At 43.2% G+C, this 18,558-nt stretch overlaps 2 protein-coding genes across 3 annotated transcripts; one reads left to right on the top strand and one right to left on the bottom strand.

Moving 5' to 3' along the window:
* Positions 1–3,917: 3,917 nt before the first annotated feature.
* LOC123742421 (mitochondrial uncoupling protein 2) lies at positions 3,918–8,545 on the top strand. The gene is made up of 7 exons (XM_045716538.1): positions 3,918–4,124; positions 5,157–5,293; positions 5,427–5,634; positions 5,786–5,983; positions 6,315–6,416; positions 7,092–7,272; positions 7,699–8,545. Exons 2-7 carry the CDS (start codon positions 5,168–5,170, stop codon positions 7,811–7,813), a joined length of 930 nt encoding a protein of 309 aa, XP_045572494.1. The 5' UTR covers positions 3,918–4,124; positions 5,157–5,167; the 3' UTR covers positions 7,814–8,545.
* Positions 8,546–8,632: 87 nt separating this feature from the next.
* Positions 8,633–13,666, bottom strand: LOC106602357 (ELMO domain-containing protein 2). 2 transcript variants are annotated; one of them, XM_014194949.2, is made up of 9 exons: positions 13,452–13,666; positions 12,075–12,222; positions 11,818–11,846; positions 10,941–11,038; positions 10,726–10,855; positions 10,431–10,564; positions 10,219–10,287; positions 9,781–9,914; positions 8,633–9,672 (listed from the first exon to the last, which is right to left on the bottom strand). In XM_014194949.2, exons 2-9 carry the CDS (start codon positions 12,217–12,219, stop codon positions 9,512–9,514), a joined length of 900 nt encoding a protein of 299 aa, XP_014050424.2. In that variant the 5' UTR covers positions 12,220–12,222; positions 13,452–13,666; the 3' UTR covers positions 8,633–9,511. The 2 variants fall into 2 exon arrangements, with proteins under 2 accessions (XP_014050424.2, XP_014050425.2); XM_014194950.2 differs by lacking the exon at positions 13,452–13,666 and adding an exon at positions 12,309–12,332.
* Between the last annotated feature and the right edge of the window lie 4,892 nt (positions 13,667–18,558).

The following is an 18,558-nucleotide window of genomic DNA, read 5'->3' as shown; positions in this document are numbered from 1 at the left end:
TCGACATTGAGAGGGAAAGACATATCTATACAGAGATGGAGACAGAGCACCCTCTGGTGGAGAAGAGAATGTTCCAGAATCAGACCAAATATCCTGTAATTTCACCAAAGATAAGGATAAATGAAGACACTTCACTCAGGCTGTTTAGCATTGAAAGAATGGTCAGTTCCTGTCTACTTAAGGGGATGGCTCTCCCATAGACATCAATGTGATAGCATTTGGGTCTGGTCTACTCAGCTCATTAACTTCCATTTGAAACAAAAAAAATAAGGGAGTAGAATATCTCTTCCATCTCTGATGCCACCACTGCAAATACCTTTCTCTTTTCTACCTTTCAGTAAAAGGAAGCGAAGGGTTAATGGCTAACATTGCAGTTCTCTAGCTTTGACAATGGTGTGCAGTGTCAGCGTGGGAGACATGCTGAAATAGACTTTGTCACACAGGTGGTTTGTGAAATCTCTCACTTCTCATTGCTGTGCTGCTCTGCAGATGCTTGGGGGTGTGGTTCAGGTTGACCAATAAGAGCTTGCCATTGTAATGCATATGAGCACATTCTCTAGCAATGATTAACCCATTAATGTAGTAATGGATTGGGTTGAAGTGTTTAACTGACGTCTAGTTGTAACTGGTCTGCTAATATGTCATTCTCTGTCCTCCTCTTACTGAGTTATGTAATATTGTTCATCCTAGGACCTGAGCAAACGCATCATGTCCCTAAATTATGGATTTAAAGGTTATTAGAATGTAAAACAGGGTTTCCCTAACTCGGTCCTGGGGCCCCCCCTGGCTACACGTGTTTGCCCTTGCACTACACACCTGATTCAGGACCGACTTTGGGAAACTGATGTGGAACACTGGATTTTAAATAATGTTCTGTGTTAAGGTAAAAAAATTGATCTATTAAATCATAAACATCTAATTAATCATAATGTATGAAGCTGAACTATAGCGGGTTTTTTTTTTTACCATTCATCCCAGAGCCTATACGGTAGGTGCATAGTCTTATGTATGGTAGCAAACAATGTTCTCAATTCCCTCTTGCTTTCAGGATTATTTTCTGTTTATACTCCAATCACCGGTTTTTCCTCTTTGTCCACAGGGGTAATACGTTAACTAATAATGTTCTGTTTATCAAGTTCTCATTCCTGTGTGTTTACCATGAACCTAGGTGGTCAGCCTAACTGCGCTTCTTAACACCCGGAAGCTAGCCACACCAATGTGCTTGAGGAAACTGTTCAACTGACGACCGAGGTCAGCATGCGGGCGCCCAGCCCGCCACAAGTAGTGGCGGCCAAACCCTCCCCCAACCTGGACGATGTTGGCCCAATTTTTGTGCTGCCCTATGGGACTCCCGATCATGGCCGGTTGTGATACAGCCCGGAATGGAACCTGGGTCTGTAGTGACGCCTCTAGCACTGCGATGCAGTACCTTAGACCGCTGCGCCACTCGGGAGGCCCAGGGTCAGTTTTTCGAATTCTTTTACATAAGAAGGTGGCGTTTCTAGGTAGCTGAGCTGAAGAGGGAGAGCTGGAAAACACCCTGCTGTAAGGCAATACTCTTATCAGCCCCTTTGACCTTTAGTCCCTAGTTCACGTCACAACACTCCCACTTCTGTCACCTCTGCATATTGACTGAGAGGCAAACTCTTCACTCCACATGTACCAGCATTACGATTTGAACAGTTCTGGGACATCAGTCCATTCCAACATGTGCTCAAACATTTTGTCCCCCTAAAAATAAAATGTTTCATTGTGACATATAACTTATTGTAGAGAATTAAGGTAGCTGCTAGCATGGTTAAACCAGACTGAACACTACAGCCTGGTATGTTTAAACCTCTATCAATAGGCAGCCAATTGCAATATAGCCAACTATCTCACCTGGTCTGTCACAATTTCATCAGGAACACCAGTTACCTTTTGACAGACTGTCATGCATCTGGCTGTTAGCCAATTAAACTCTCCCACCTTAAGCCCCTGTCCTCCACACCCTAACTCCTATTGGCTGAGAGCTTAGACAAGCCTCTCGACAGCTGGTACGATGGGTCCCCTGCATGTTACTGATGTTATTGGTAGAACTTTTGTAGATAAGCAACATATTGGTGTAATGAAGTGAATGATTACATTCAGTAAACCCGTCTTTGTGTAACTGATACTTCTGCTATTAATATAGGTCTGCTGATAGCTGTGGGGTGAACAGAGTAAAAGAGCCCCAGTGGTTCCAAATACTCTGTGGTAGATAGCTATGTAAACTCAGCAAAAAAAGAAACATACATTTTTCAGGACCCTGTCTTTCAAAGATAATTCATAAAAATCCAAATAACTTCACAGATCTTCATTGTAAAGGGTTTAAACACTGTTTCCCATGCTTGTTCAATGAACCATAAACAATTCATGAACATGTGGAATTGTCGTTAAGACACTAACAGCTTACAGACTGTAGGCAATTAAGGTCACAGTTATGAAAACTTAGGACACTAAAGAGGCCTTTCTACTGACTGAAAAACACCAAAAGAAAGATGCCCAGGGTCCCTGCTCATCTGCGTGAACGTGCCTTAGGCATGCTGCAAGGAGGCATGAGGACTGCAGATGTGGCCAGGGCAATAAATTGTGTCCGTACTGTCCGTACTGTGAGACGCCTAAGACAGCACTACAGGGAGACAGGACGGACAGCTGATCATCTTCGCAGTGGCAGACCACGTGTAACAACACCTGCACAAGATCGGTACATCCGAACATCACACCTGCGGGACAGGTACAGGATGGCAACAACAACTGCCTGAGTTACACCAGGAATGTACAATCCCTCCATCAGTGCTCAGACTGTCAGCAATAGGCTGAGAGAGGCTGGACTGAGGGCTTGTAGGCCTGTTGTAAGGCAGGTCCTCACCAGACATCACCTGCTACACCGTCGCCGGACCAGACAGGACTGACAAAAAGTGCTCTTCACTGACGAGTCGCGGTTTAGTCTCACCAGGGGTGATGGTCTGATTCGAGTTTATAGTCAAAGGAATCAGCGTTACACTGAGGCCTGTACTCTGGAGCGGGATCGATTTGGAAGTGGAGGGTCCGTCATGGTCTGGGGCGGTGTGTCACAGCATCATCGGACTGAGCTTGTTGTCATTGCAGGCAATCTCAATGCTGTGCGTTACATGGAGACATCCTCCTCCCTCATGTGGTACCCTTCCTGCAGGCTCATCCTGACATGACCCTCCAGCATGACAATGCCATCAGCCATACTGCTCATTCTATGCATGATTTCCTGCAGACAGGAATGTCAGGGTTCTGCCATGGCCAGCGAAGAGCCCGGATCTCAATCCCATTGAGCACGTCTGGGACCTGTTGGATCGGAGGGTGAGGGCTAGGGCCATTCCCCCCAGAAATATCTGGGAACTTGCAGGTGCCTTGGTGGAAGAGTGGGGTAACATCTCACAGCAAGAACTGGGAAATCTGGTGCAGTCCATGAGGAGGAGATGCACTGCAGTACTTAATGCAGCTGGTGGCCACACCAGATACTGACTGTTACTTTTGATTTTGACCACCCCTTTGTTCAGGGACACATTATTCCATTTATGTTAGTCACATGTCTGTGGAACTTGTTCAGTTTATGTCTCAGTTGTTGAATCTTGTTATGTTCATACAAATATTTACACATGTTAAGTTTGCTGAAAATAAATGCACTTGACAGTGAGAGGACGTTTCTTTTTTTTGCTGAGTTTATGACAAAATGTACCAAAAGGTACCATTACACAATGAATGGTCAATGTTGCCACATTGCACTGGGATGAATGAAATATTCCCATTAAGTGTTGCATTGTAGTTACAATGTAATGTACCAGTAAATGTGTTGTTTTTCACTAATGTTAGAAGCTGTGCGCTGCTGTAGGGTTGATTTGGACATTGACTTTCTTGACAGTGAGTGGACTTTGGTTTGGCCCGTGCTCCTGTACACAGTAACACCTCTCTCTGTGGCTAGTCAGCAAAAAATCTAATACATATGAGGATGCACAACTCCTTTTTCCAGGGTTAGGGCTGGCTCCCTGGAACTATAGTTTGGGCTCTCACGTCCTGCAGTAAACCAATAGCTAGTCAAACGGAATTTAATCCACTGGATTAATAACAATGTAAGTACTTTCGCTACACTCGCAATAACATCTGCTAACCATGTGTGTGACCAATACAATTTGATTTGACCAACATAGTTACATTTTTGTTGTTGTTGTTGATTAGACCTAATATAGGTTTTGCAAATCTTGGTTTATTTTTGAGATGTTGCACCATTTAATTTTAAACCTGGATTAGTTCATCTAAGGTTCAATCTTTAAACTATGATTAGTTACACGTGTCATAATGGATTCGCCATACCAATATATTCTCATTCTATTTCTATGGAAACAAATTAGCACTGGTTATTGATAATTAAGTTTGAAATACAGGCTATTAAAACTCTACTTTTTGGTCAAATTAGTTAGCTGGCTAGTTGACTTTTACAATCATGGTATCCACAAGAGTGTTAATCACACTGAAAATAAAGCACATACACTGACATTTGATCAAGTTAAACCTCCTGCAGGAGCAGTTTAGAATAATCCCTTATCTACATTTTAATTTGATGTTAAAACAATGGAGCAAGTAGATTTAAACTAAGAGCAAAATTAAGCTTAGTTTAGAAGGATTCAATTTAACAAAGATTCATTTAAAACTAGGTTTAAAATGTGGTGCAACAAGATTAATACTTAAACCTTGATTTAACCCAGTTAATAAACCTTGATTAAACCCAGTTAATGACCTTGATTTAACGCAGTTTAAACCTTGATTAAACCCAGTTTGAGTTAATCAATGTTGGTGCAACCCTCCCCTATATATAACTGATGTTTATTTGATCTGGTTGATTGTATTGATTATTATAATCAATGCTGTTCAGTTGTTATTATGATGTAGTGTTTTCAAATATCACTAAATCCCTCCTGCCACAACAATAGGCTACACACTGCACAGGCTATTGTACTTTTGAAACCGAATCAACAAATTGACCGGCATATTTACTCAACAATTTCCTAAGTATGCACAGCATTTTCCTAAGTTCCAAGGATGGTAAGAGAGAATAGTTGTGGCAGTGTTGACATCCTTCCCTCTTCCTCCTTCACTGTCTGCAGTACCAGGGACCATGGTGGGAATGAAGCCCTGCGATACACCCCCTACCCTGGGGGTGAAGCTGCTGAGTGCTGGCTCAGCGGCCTGCATCGCTGATCTGGTCACCTTTCCCCTGGATACAGCCAAAGTCAGACTCCAGGTAATGGTTCCCTGTCCACCACCAGCCCTGAAGACTTGAGTCTGACCTCCTGTAACACAGAATTTTACTGGCACCTCCTGTAACACTGATTCTTGTGGGGACCTCCGTTAACACTGACACTTGTGAACCCCAGATTCAGGGAGAGAAGGTGGCGTCGGAAGCTACCAAGGGCATCCGCTACAGGGGGGTGTTTGGGACAATCAGTACCATGATCCGGACGGAGGGGCCCAGGTCGCTGTATAACGGTCTGGTGGCGGGCTTACAGAGACAGATGTGCTTTGCCTCCATCAGGATCGGCTTCTATGACAATGTCAAGAACTTCTACTCTGGCGGAGCAGACAGTAAATTAGGATAACAGTTATTAATCTGAGATAATAATCTGTGATGCTACATATTTTGTACCAAGAGAAGAAGCATCGTATAGTACCTCAATCATCATCCTTTCAGTACTTAACAAACCCTCTTACCCCCTCTGCCCCTGTCCTATCCCAGCTGCAAATATTGGTATCCGTATCTTGGCCGGCTGCACCACAGGGGCCATGGCTGTGTCTTTCGCCCAGCCCACTGACGTGGTGAAGGTCCGCTTCCAGGCCCAGGTCAACCTGACCGGGGTGGCTCGTCGCTACACGGGCACCATGCAGGCCTACAAACACATTTTCAACCACGAGGGCATCCGCGGGCTCTGGAAAGGTTAGTCAGTACAACCCTGGGCCCCATTGGTTGATTTCCCAGTAACACCCATCTCCATTGGTTGTGTTGCTGCTAACCTTGAGCCCCATTGATTGTGTTTGTCCGTAGTGGAACTGTTTGCATAGAAAAGACCAAAGATTGTTGTCTATGGCAGTATGTCACTGTCATCCAATGTCAGGGATGTACAGATATTGATTGGAGCAGATGCTGCAAAGTTGATGATCCCATAGGACAGAACTTGAGTGCCCCTGAAAATAAAGCTTGGCTTTGCAGGTTGTTGTTGAGTTTTCTAGGGCCTTTTACCAACCGACCTGCTTCTTGTTCACTCCAGGCTGTCTACCCAACATCACTAGGAACGCTCTGGTCAACTGCACAGAGCTTGTGACCTATGACCTCATCAAGGAGGCCATTCTTAGGCACAACCTGTTGTCAGGTGAGTGGGTGCTAATGGTGCATACAGTCACAGCGAGACAGCTGACTGGGCAGAAGTCCACACGCCCTCTCGCTCTTTTGTCCTTCATGTGTCTTAAAAGCCTGATAACAGTATACATATCGGTACATAATATTCTGTCCAGCTATGGAATATCACAGAGCTAACATTAATCTAATGGATTTTTATTGCACCTTTCACAACAAAGGTGCAATAAAATAAAACAGAGATAAAACAGAGATATGGATTTCCTGCAGGCCTCAAGACAGAGGCCTTATACAGTACGGTGCATCTGCATGGCACTACTTGAACATTAACTTTAGTGTCAGTATTTCTGTTATACATCTGTGTTAATCAACTAGTTCATCTAAGGTTCAATCTTTAAACTATGATTAGTTACACGTGTCATAATGAATTCACCATAGCAATATGTTCTCATTCTATTTCTATGGAACCAAGCCAGCGCTGGTCATTGCTAGCTCGCTAGCTAGCTAGCAAATTGAGTTTGAAATACAGGCTAAAACGAATTGCACTTTTTGGTCGAATTAGTTAGCTGGTTGACTTTTACAAACATGGTATTCACAAAAACTAAAATCGTTAATCATACTGAAAATAGGTGCCCATTGATATCTTTGTGGCAGGGTTTCAAAAGCGCTTGTGATGACCGTTTTCCCACAGATAACCTCCCGTGCCATTTTGCTTCTGCGTTCGGCGCCGGCTTCGTTACCACCTGTATTGCCTCTCCGGTGGACGTGGTGAAGACACGATACATGAACTCTCCGCCGGGCCAGTATAAGAGTGCCATCAACTGTGCCTGGACCATGGCCACCAAAGAGGGACCCACGGCCTTCTACAAAGGGTGAGCTCACAGACAGTCACACACACTGTACAAACAGACCTGTGTCCATCAGTCTGTTGATAGAACAAGGCAGTTGGATGTAGTTGTACATTTTAGAGTCCTCAGTGATATATAATTGATTTAGCTGTTTTGGGTGGTTACCTTGACACAGTAACTCTACCAGAGGAGGCTGGTGGGAGGAGATATAGGAGGACTGGCTCATTGTAATGACTGGAATGGAATCAAACATATTTAAACCACGTTGGACTACATTCCATTTATAACATTCTAGCCGTTACAATGAGCCCGTCCTCCTATAGCTCCTCCCAGCAGCCACCTCTGAACTCTACTAAGCAAAACTTTGGAGCATTCGCAGGGATCTTTAGTTGAAATTCTCTCCCAGACAGGCCAACTAACGTTTAATTTGTCCTCTCTTGTTCCCTGTAGATTTGTGCCCTCGTTTCTAAGGCTGGGCTCATGGAACGTTGTGATGTTCGTGTCGTTTGAGCAGCTCAAGAGAGTCATGATGGTAGGAAAGAAGAAGATGGAGGACAAAAGTTAACTTCATTCCTACGTGCAAAGAGCCCTTTGCAATGATGGATTGACAAGCGCACAAACCCTAGCCATATTGAGTTGGACCCACAATGCAGTGTAGACTACAGGAATACTATGGACCATGATCCATAACGTTAAGATTCCTAGGTGGTCGACTGTCAGCATGTTGTATGAGGAATCCTTTGTTAAAAAAGGAGTTATGAAAGTGTATTTGAAGTGCATCTACCTTGGAGAATAGTTTTATTTTCTCTATTTTTATTTATTTTGACCTATACTTCTCCTACGGTCTCAAACCAGTCCTTGGGGACCTCTAGCCATTCTCTATAGTGTATTTAGCACACCTGCCAAATGTGAACTAATCAGCAAGCTGCTGTTCCTTTAAATCAGGCGTACTAGGGTTAGGATACAGTACTTTAGGAACGACTGCTGGGCTACCAGGATTGGGTAGAAAAAGGCTTCCCTTGTATTGTGTGCTTAAAATTAAGCCCCAACAAGAACTGCTCCCCGGTCGCCGATGACGTGGATGTCGGTTAAGGCAGCTCCCTCCGCAACGCTCTGATTCAGAGGGGTTGGGTTAAATGCGGAAGACACATTTCAGTTGAATGCATTCAGTTGTGCAACTGACTAGGTCTCCTCCTTTCCCTTAATTCCCCCCCAAAACATTTAATAAGTTATAGTTTAATAATGAGATGTTGGTCATTTGCAATATATTGAACTTTATAAATATACTTATTTGGTTTGTCTGTGTTCATTGTATTGTATTGTTCATTACACGCTCCATTTAATCTCAATCTCAGCCTGACAGTCATCACACACTCATCCGAAATCATCACATCAGAAGTTTAATTTATTAACACCGGGCATGTGTCAGTCGTTACAAAGATCCATACTGGGTCTACAAAATGTAAAATCATCTTCAAGAAAATCAGGGCCCACGGCCTATAAATAACAGACAAAATACCATACAAAGTCAGCTTTCAGCAAAGACAATATTGTACGAATGTGTGGAATAGGCAGCGGCGTAATAACCAGTGATCTCAGCACCACCTATTGAAATGTATTGACAACAATGACGGTATCAATTCAAACGCATTAAAACATGCACAAAGCTTTCAGTGTCTGAGTATGTAGTACAACCATTGAGCATTAGGTAAACAAATTATTCCTTAGTTTTAAGTCTACTACCATATAAATTCCCTCTCTGGACACATATTTGATTCCTGAGCAAGAAGGACAAATACGAGAATGAGTAGGCAACGTTATTATGAATACATGCCAGACGGCACTTGTTGACTTTGTTAAATAAATTCAAACCTAGTTACCAGCTAGTTAATATTATTCACCAATCTCCATTTCCTCTAAAACTATTGTGTAATTCCTTTCCATGTCCACTGAAAAGTACACAGCCCATCAACTACATAGAACTAGTGCCCTAATATTTTATTTCCCCTTTTTTAATATTTGAAGCAATGGAATGGTCATTATTTGAGGCAGAGGGTTGAATTCCAGTCTCCTGGTCTTATTTCTAAAAGCTACTAAAGTCACTAATTTATACAATAAAAAAAAGGTGTGTAGATTGGGTCTAAACTAAGATCGAAGGAATAGCTAGCTCAAAATGTCCCTTATAGATTTGGAAGTACGCTGTAGTGTATCGAGGTTCTGGTGGTCCCAATTAGGTCCAAGCGAGACCCGTTCAGTCGGTCGGTCAGTTACTTCTTGGACTATCCGTCATGGTGAGGGCGACGGCGGGGTCCAGTAGTTGAATCTTGATATTGTCGTGGAACTTCTCCCTGTAGTGGTTGAACTCCATGATGCTCTCAGGCTCCTCCTCCACCCAGAACTTATCAAACTTGTACACCAGGTAACCTGAAGCAGGGAGGCCAAGACAGAGTTAGGGGTTTAGGTAACCTGAAGCAGGGAGTAGTCCCCTATGCTACTGACAAACAGAGTTGAGCGCGATTAGCATACACTTACAGAACAGCTGATGGAGGTGCTGCATTTGGGGTCTCCCAGACACAGTGTTGTAGAAGTGGGGTTTGAGAGCACCACTCTTCAGTAAACTGTATGCCATTTCCGTCAGGTTGATACCCACTATGGCATAGGAGTACCTGAAACATGACACACACATGCTAATCATTAAAAGGCTATAAATGTTGTCAAAGTAGGTTTACTTTGGGTGTGCTTGTTTTAGATTGTTTGGTGCTCAGGTGGGCAGAGGTTTCACTTCAGGACTAATGGAAAAGTCTCAAATGTGGAAACTCCACCCACCCAGTACATTGGGCAAGCTAAAACGAATGCAGCTATTGATGAGTGAATATACTGAAATGTGCATCAGAACCATAGCTGACATATAAAGAACAGAGTTCAACAGGCCAGTCAACTCCTAAAATTAGGTAATTACGTAATCCTTACCCCAGTTTGGGATGGTTTGCGTGGGACAGCACTTGCCGAGCCTCTTCAGTGTAGTTCTCACTGAAGAACCTGTAATAAACAAGATACCGAATTTAAAAAAAGTTAAGAAATCTAGCCTAAACTTGAGAAAAAAAATATACAACTTTTCAGAATACTGATGAGCAAGGTTAGATTGTTCAGGACTGGACAGTCATTCAGACAACACAACTTACACAAGGTTGGTTAGGCCCAACATGCCCATTCCTCGGAAGTCAGTCTTGGGGTCATCGCCTTGGAAACCAATGTCGCCCCACTGTTTGGTAACTCTGGACTCCAGTTTGACCTCGGGCATCAACAGGTCCCATAACTGTAGAGTCAGACAAGTCCATTCCTGTTAATACTTTACACTTACCTTTAAATAGAGATGATATTAAAAAGTTTGAAACAGTCATGTTGAATCATCCCATCCAGAAACTCCATTGCTCCATGCTAGTCATTGACATTAAAAAAAATGAACGGCCGAAGTACCTTCAAAAGCATTTCCTCGTGTTGGACTTTATCCGAGTCAAAAGTCTCCTTCCTCAACTCTTCCACGGACGTGAATAAGTTCCTGTATCCTGTTATTTGTAAGAGACACAGCTTCAGATTCACCTTAAACCTAGGACCAAAGAGACACACACATTAGTCATCAATACATATCATAGAAAATATGAATAAAACAGTAAAAGGGTAACAAGACTGACGTGGGATCCCTCTGCGTTTTGACATTCTTTTCCCTCATGACAAGATCCAGATACTTCTCCAAGCCATCCTCCTCCACGTTCACAGCAGCTCTTAACAGCTGGAGAGAGGGAAGGAGAGAGGAAGAGAGAGGGAGGTGAAAAGGAAGGAGGGACAGAGGAGAGAGATGGTGTGATTAGTCATCTCATCCATGGTAATAGCTCAGAGTTTGTGTTAGTATTTCTCCTACAGACTATGCCGTCATAACACGCACGATGATCACAGAGGTCAGATAATGGAACAACCAACTATGTATTACCTACTGCCTTAACTTTGTATGGGGGGAAATGCCATAGTACCATAGTGATGCTGAGAATTGTTCCCTTTAAAATGTATGCCAAACAAAAACGGATATTTGCAAAGTTAAGCAAACCATACCACTATGCACGACGACGACTTCCAACAGTGCAGATGCAGAGGTTTGGTAAGTGAATGACGACACCAACAGCACAAACCGTCATTTTATTACCAAACTTTGCATCTGCACTGTTCAACTAAATGTGTTTTTGTAAAATATTCTGTGGAAATTGTTAAAAGTAGTCGTGTGCGTAGAGTTGTATGTTTTGTTTAACTTTGCAGTCATTGGTATTTTGTTTTCCATTCATTTTAAAGTGAAAAATCTGAGTCTCCGCATAACTCTGTTACCATGGAAATGCCCATGAACTGTTGATAAGAATGTGCTTAGCATAACAAGAATAACAACCATCGCGGTACTGATCAATGGATTTCTTAAGTGGGTTAAATGTAACAGTTGATTGTGGTTGTCTGTATGATAACTAGTCAACCATGCATTCCTGCTTCAGTAAAAATCAAGTGAAAGGAATGATTTCCAACATTTACCTTAGATTTGGAGTTCTTGAGTGAGTATTCTGAATGAAGAAAAATCAAATGACAGGTTAAAATGATGATAATGAATAGCATAACTGACAACTTGTTTTTCGTAAGGGTTGGGTAGTGTTCATTAGGCGTCGAATGGAGGAAAAACAGGGAGGGCTATCTGGACTTGTCCAATTAGAGATGCCAATTATTGTTTTTCCGTAACAAAACATGTTCTGTTGCCCTAATGAACACCATTTAGCTCTAGAATGTAACCTCACCTGCTTTTGTTGTCCTGGGCGCCCCAGGCTTGTAGCCAGCACAAATCCTTTGCAGCTCGCATTTCCCTGTCACCTGTCTGATGAACCACTTCAGCCAGTATCTAAGGAAGGACGTGTAGAAGTATCCCCAGATGCTGCCGAACATGGTCTACAACACAAACATGTCAGCAAGAGTTCCAAATACAACAAGGCAAGTGAATAACACCATAATCATAGGAGTCATCCAAGACATACTGGTAGGACAGCAATGGCGAGCCATGCCTCTTCTTCGAGACATTGACAAATGAGCACCCCAAAAGATTCCCGTGTACTCCAGACAAGCCTATCGATTTATCCTTTAGTTGTACGCCGTGCAATGGAATTAATGGCTGAAAACAAAAATCCAGCGATGGTAATGTCTCTGTAGTAGGAGTTAGCTATTGATACCTTCAAGCTATCAGTCTTTAAAGTACTGCAGGACCTCGCCAAAAACAATCATTGGCTACTTTGTACAAAACCCCATATTCAATGGGAACGGTTGATACGTAGCTAATCTCTCAATGGCATGTCATCAGATAGGCCTAGGTGGTCATGTCAGGTCAAGTCAATCACTGGAAAGTTACCGTAGCAGTAACTTTCCACGGTGTCCCCCTCCCAAATTATCTAAATCTAACTGCAAGTATTTCACAATCATTGATTTGCTAGCAAGCCATCTGTTGAATGCTGTTCCAGGACAGTCATTTACTTAGCTAGGAGACCAGGCGTGATTTATTTTGTCAATTAGTGAGTAGTACAGCCTAGAAATCAGGTGCAGGCTGTGGCACTGCTGAACCAGGATTGCCAGTGAGTAGAGGTGAAATGAGAGAACACGCTGCAACATGAACAGAAAGGCTCGATTGTAATTTGAGCTCCTACTTTAGCAGGTGTCTTTACACAAATGGCTTTTGCTTGGCAAAATAACTGTTTTTGTTAGCCGACTGACAGCTTGTCTTTTGTTTAGAAGATAGTTAGCTGCTAACTAACAGCTAGCTAGTCAGCTCGTAGTAGATCGTCTCAGTTCAGCCACTGTGCCTCCACTGTAAAGCTTCAGCACAGTAGCTTCAGGTTTCTAAGTTAGTTGTTGGGGTACTAAAAAAATGTACAGTAATTTCATTGACCGGTACAACACTAACTAGACTAGCTATAACAAACGGACTGTCCTGGAACAGCATTCAACGGATAGCTTGCTAGCAAATCAATGATTGTGAAATACTTGCAGTTAGAGACTGATAATTAACCACAGAAAGAAAGTCAACATGTTAATAAACACAGTTAGCTAAACCTGGCTTTGAAGCATTAGCTAGCTACCTAACGTTAGCTAGCCTAGCCACACAATCCCAACAGGTTGTCAATATTTACCTCGAGTAATCAGGTGGTTTATGTCAGTAATTACGCCTTGATTTGAGTGAAGATAGCAAGAAATAGACCTAGTGGTGAGCGTTATTTACTTTAGCAATGACAAATTCCTCAGATTAAACTGAAAGAGATGTATCCACTGAGGTAGTAATGTTGGCAAGTCTTTTGGCTAACCTCTTCTTTGATTAATAGAATCTCGACGCACAAGTGTACCACTTTACCTTTGGCGCCACCTGTTGGGTTGGGGTATGGTGAGTTGATGGAATCCTGGGGTGTATTCAATACGCAGATTCTGTTGCAAAACGTTTTGCAACAGAACAGAAACCGTGTACTCCAAACGCTCTTCAACGTGACATACAAGTTGTTGGGTTCTTAAACGAAAGTTCCTTTTAATTATATGGTTTCCACGTGTTGCCATTCCAATCTGAATAGTCCAAGGGTTTGGCACAAGGTGCTATAAATGATAAATTCTGCTCTAAAGTGAACTGAAGTTTGTGGGGTTCCTTCCAACTTCTTCTAGCTGCTTATTTTTATTTTTAAGAGAGACACGACTGAACTACAACTTGTATTTAAGAACAAAACGGAACTCCACAACATTTGGAGTAAACTTTTTTACCTGCTAATGAATTGCATCCATCTGGTGTCCCAGGTCTAAATCAGTCCCCGATTAGACAGGAACAATGAAAAAAAACTGTGGAACAGGCTTCGAGGTCCAGAGTTGAATTTGAGGGCACTAACCTATTATAATAGCTGCATTTCCTATACTTGCCACACGAAGGTGCGGATGTTGCATAGGATGTATGGTGAAAATACCTCCCTAAAACCACCATGGTCACTGTTCATAGGGATTCAGTTTAACGGCTAGACAAATTCCTTGAATTAGTGTTCATATTTGATTGAAGTATGGAATCAGACATGTCAATCCCCCTTTTTAAACACTAATGTTTTGGCAAAAAAAACAACACATGTATGGATACTTTACCTATGATATAGTTGTATCTAGGTATCTATATATTTCATATTTATCTATACATGTCAATAGATTCCGATGGCACATTTGACCACATCAATCAAATCAAACTTATGTCACATGCGCCGAATACAACAAGTGTAGACCTTACCGTGAAACGCTTACTTTACAAGCCCTTAACCAACAGTGCAGTTCAAGAAGAGTTAAGAAAATATTTACCAAATAGACTAAAGTAACAAAATACTAATAAAAAGTAACACAATAAGAATAACAAGGCTATATACAGGTGGTACCGGTACTGAGTCAGTGTGTAGGTACAGGTTAGTTGAGATCATTTGTACATGTAGGTGGGGGTGAAGTGACTATGCATAGATAATAAACAATGATTAGTAGCAGTGTACAAAGGGGGGGGGGGGTCAATGTAAATAGTCCGGTGGCAATTTTATTAATTGTTCAGCAGACTTATTGTCACGGCTGTCGTATAACGTAGACCAAAATGCAGCGGGAGTCTGTATACTCATCTTCTTTTTATTGGCAGAAAGAAAGAAAACAAAACACACGCATACAAAAACACCCCAAGGCTAGTGCGAGGAGCGGGAACAGGACGTACTAGACTGGGCTGACTCACTGGAGGCCTGGTGTGTGGTACTGGCTTTGGAGGCGCCAGACTAGAGACACGCACCTCAGGGATAGTGCGAGGAGCAGGAACTGGATACACCGGGCCATGAGTAGGTACTGGAGGTCTGGAGCACACCTCCTGCACAACCCGTCCTGGCTGGATGGTAATAGTAGCCCTGCACGAGCGGAGTGCTGGCACAGGGCGAACTGGGCTGTGCAGAAGCCTGATGGCTGCCGTGCGTAGAGCAGGCATAGGGTAGCCTGGGCCTAGGAGGCGCACTGGTGGCCAGATGTGCTGCGCAGGTATCCTCCTTCCAGGCTGGATGCCCACTCTAGCACGGCACTTGCGAGGGGCTGGGATCACTCGCACCGGACTGAGCGTGCGCATGGGCGAGATCGTGCGCACTTCCGCATACACCGGCGCGCTCACTGTCAAACGCTCCCCATAATAAACACGGGAAGTTGGCTTAGGGTTTACCCTAGGCCCAGCCAGACTACCCGTGTGCCCCCCCAACATTTTTTTGGGGGGGGGTGCCTCTCGCACTTGCCTCTCGGTGCGTATAATGCCTCATAATAGCGCCGCTCCACCTTGGCTGCCCCCAGCTCCTCCTTAGGGCGCCAATACTCCCCAGCCTGGTGCCAAGGTCCTGCCCCATCCAGAATCTCTTCCCATGTCCATGACTCCACAGAGCTCTGCTGCTGCTCCTTCCTCCGCTGCTTGGTCCGTTTGTGGTGGGTAGTTCTGTCATGGCCGTCGTATAACGTGGACCAAAATGCAGCGGGAGTCTGTATACTCATCTTTTTTATTGGCAGAAAGAAGGAAAAACAAAACACACATATACAAAAACAACGACGACAACCAGTCCTGTAAGGCATACAGCTATACACGAAACAACTACCCACAAAAACCCCATGAAAAACACCCCTACTAAATAGGACCTTCAATTAGAGGCAACGAGGAACAGCTGCCTCCAATTGAAGGTCAAAACAATAAACTAGACATAGAAATAGAAAAAGTAGAAAATAGAACATAGAAATACAAAACATAGAACACAACCCAAAAACCCTGACAACACAAAACAAACACACCCCTGCCACGTCCTGACCAAACTACAATAACAAATAACCCCTTATACGGGTCAGGACGTGACACTTATGGCTTGGGGTAGAAGCTGTTGAGGAGCCTTTTGGTCCTAGAGTTGGCGCTCCGGTACCACTTGCCGTGCAGTAGCAGAGAAAGCAGTCTATAACTTGGGTGACGGGAGATTCTGACAATTTTTGGGGCTTTCCTCTGACACCGCCTATTATATAAGTCCTGGATGGCAGGAAGCTTGGCCCCAGTGATGTACTGGGCTGTACGCACTACCCTCTGTAGCGTCTTACGGTCAGATGCTGAGCAGTTACCATACCAGGCAGTGATGCAACCGGTCAGGATGCTCTTGATGGTGCAGCTGTAGAACCTTTTGACAATCTGGGGATCCATGCCAAATCTTTTCAGTCTCCTGAGGGGGAAAAGGTTTTTTCATTCCCTCTTCACGACTGTCTTGGTATGTTTGGACTGTGATAGTTCGTCTGTACAGCACTTTGTGACATCAGCTGATGTAAGAAGGGCTTTATAAATACATTTGATTGATTGATTAGTGATGTGGACACCAAGGAACTTAAAACTCTCGACCCGCTCCACTATAGCTCCGTCAATGATAAGGGGCCTGTTCGGCCCGCCTTTTCCTGTAGTCCACGATCAGCTCCTTTGTCTTGCTCACATTGAGGGAGAGGTTGTTGTCCTGGCACCACACTGCCAGTTCTCTGACATCCTCCCTATAGGCTGACTCATCGTTGTCGGGGATCAGGCCTACCACTGTTGTGTCGTCAGCAAACTTAAAGATGGTGTTGGAGTTGTGTTTGGCCACGCAGTCGTGGGTGAACAGGGTGTACAGGAGGGGACTACGTACACACCCCTGAGAGGCCCCAGTGTTAAGGATCAGCGAGGCGGACTTGTTTGTGGCCTACTCTTACCACCTGGGGGCGGCCCGTCAGGAAGTTCAGGATTCAGTTGCAGAGGGAGGTGTTTAGTCTCAAAGTCCTTAGCTTAGTGATGAGCTTTGTGGGCACTATGGTGTTGAACGCTGAGCTGTAGTCAATGAACAGCATTCTCACATCGGTGTTCCTTTTGTCCAGGTGAAAAAGGGCAGTTTGGAGTGCGATTGAGATTGCTTCATCTGTGGATCTGTTGGGGCGGTATGTGAATTGGAGTGGGTCTAGGGTGTCCGGGAGGATGCTGTTGATGTGACATATATGTTGTGGTGTGTTTAAATCGTAATTAAAAGGTCCAATTAAGCCGTTTTTATCTCAATATCAAATCATTTCTGGATAACAATTAGGTACCTTACTGTGATTGTTTTCAATTTAAAATGTCTAAAAGAAAAAAATTGCTTCTTAGTGAAGAGCAAATTCTCAAGGAAAAATGTTGGTAGGATAGTCTGGGAGTGGTTTGCATGGGGGAAAACTTAAAACTAGCTGCTATTGGCAGAGAGGTTTGGAACTCTCTTTCTTATTGGTCTATTAACTAATTTACCACATGGTGATGTCACAACAGAAGGCCAAAACTCCATCCCACCAAAGCAGGCTGAAATTTCAGGCGACCTTTTTTAACAGCTTTTACCCTCAAGGGGTATTATCCTTTTCACAGTATTATTATTGTGGAAAATATATATATATACACAGTACCAGTCAAAGGTTTGGACACACCTACTCATTCCAGGTTTTTTTTTTACTTTTTTACTAGAATAATAGTGAAGACATCAAAACTATGAAATAACACATATGGAATCATGTAGTAACCAAAAAAGTGTTAAACAAATCAAAATATATGTTATATTTGAGATTCTTCAAAGTCGCCACCCTTTGCCTTGATGACAGCTTTGCACACTCTTGGCATTCTCTCAACCAGCTTCATCAGGTAGTCACCTGGAAAGCATTTCAATTAACAGGTGTGCCTTGTTAAAAGTTAATTTGTGGAATTTCTTTCCTTCTTAATGCGTTTGAACCAATCAGTTGTGTTGTGACAAGGTAGCGGTGGTATACAGAAGATAGCCCAATTTGGTAAAACAACAAGTCCATATTATGGCAAGAACAGCTCAAATAAGCAAAGAGAAACGACAGTCCATCATTACTTTAAGACATGAAGGTCAGTAAATATGGACAATTTCAAGAAATGTTAAAGTTTCTTCAAGTGAAGTTGCAAAAACCATCAAGCGCTATGATGAAACTGGCTCTCGTGAGGACCGCCGCAGGAAAGGAAGACCCAGAGTTACCTCTGCTGCAGAGGATCAGTTCATTAGAGTTAATGGCACCTCAGATTGCAGCCCAAATAAATGCTTCACAGAGTTCAAGTAATAGACACATCTCAATAGCAACTGTTCAGGAGAGACTGTGTGAATCAGGTCTTCATGGTCGAATTGCTGCAAAGAAACCACTACTAAAGTCACCAATAAGAAGAAGAGACTTGCTTGGGCCAAGAAA

Source organism: Salmo salar, chromosome ssa04, assembly GCF_905237065.1.
Source record: "Salmo salar chromosome ssa04, Ssal_v3.1, whole genome shotgun sequence".
Classification (NCBI taxonomy): domain Eukaryota; kingdom Metazoa; phylum Chordata; class Actinopteri; order Salmoniformes; family Salmonidae; genus Salmo; species Salmo salar.
Note: the sequence above shows the minus strand (reverse complement) of the source record. Positions and strands in the feature narration are given on the sequence as shown.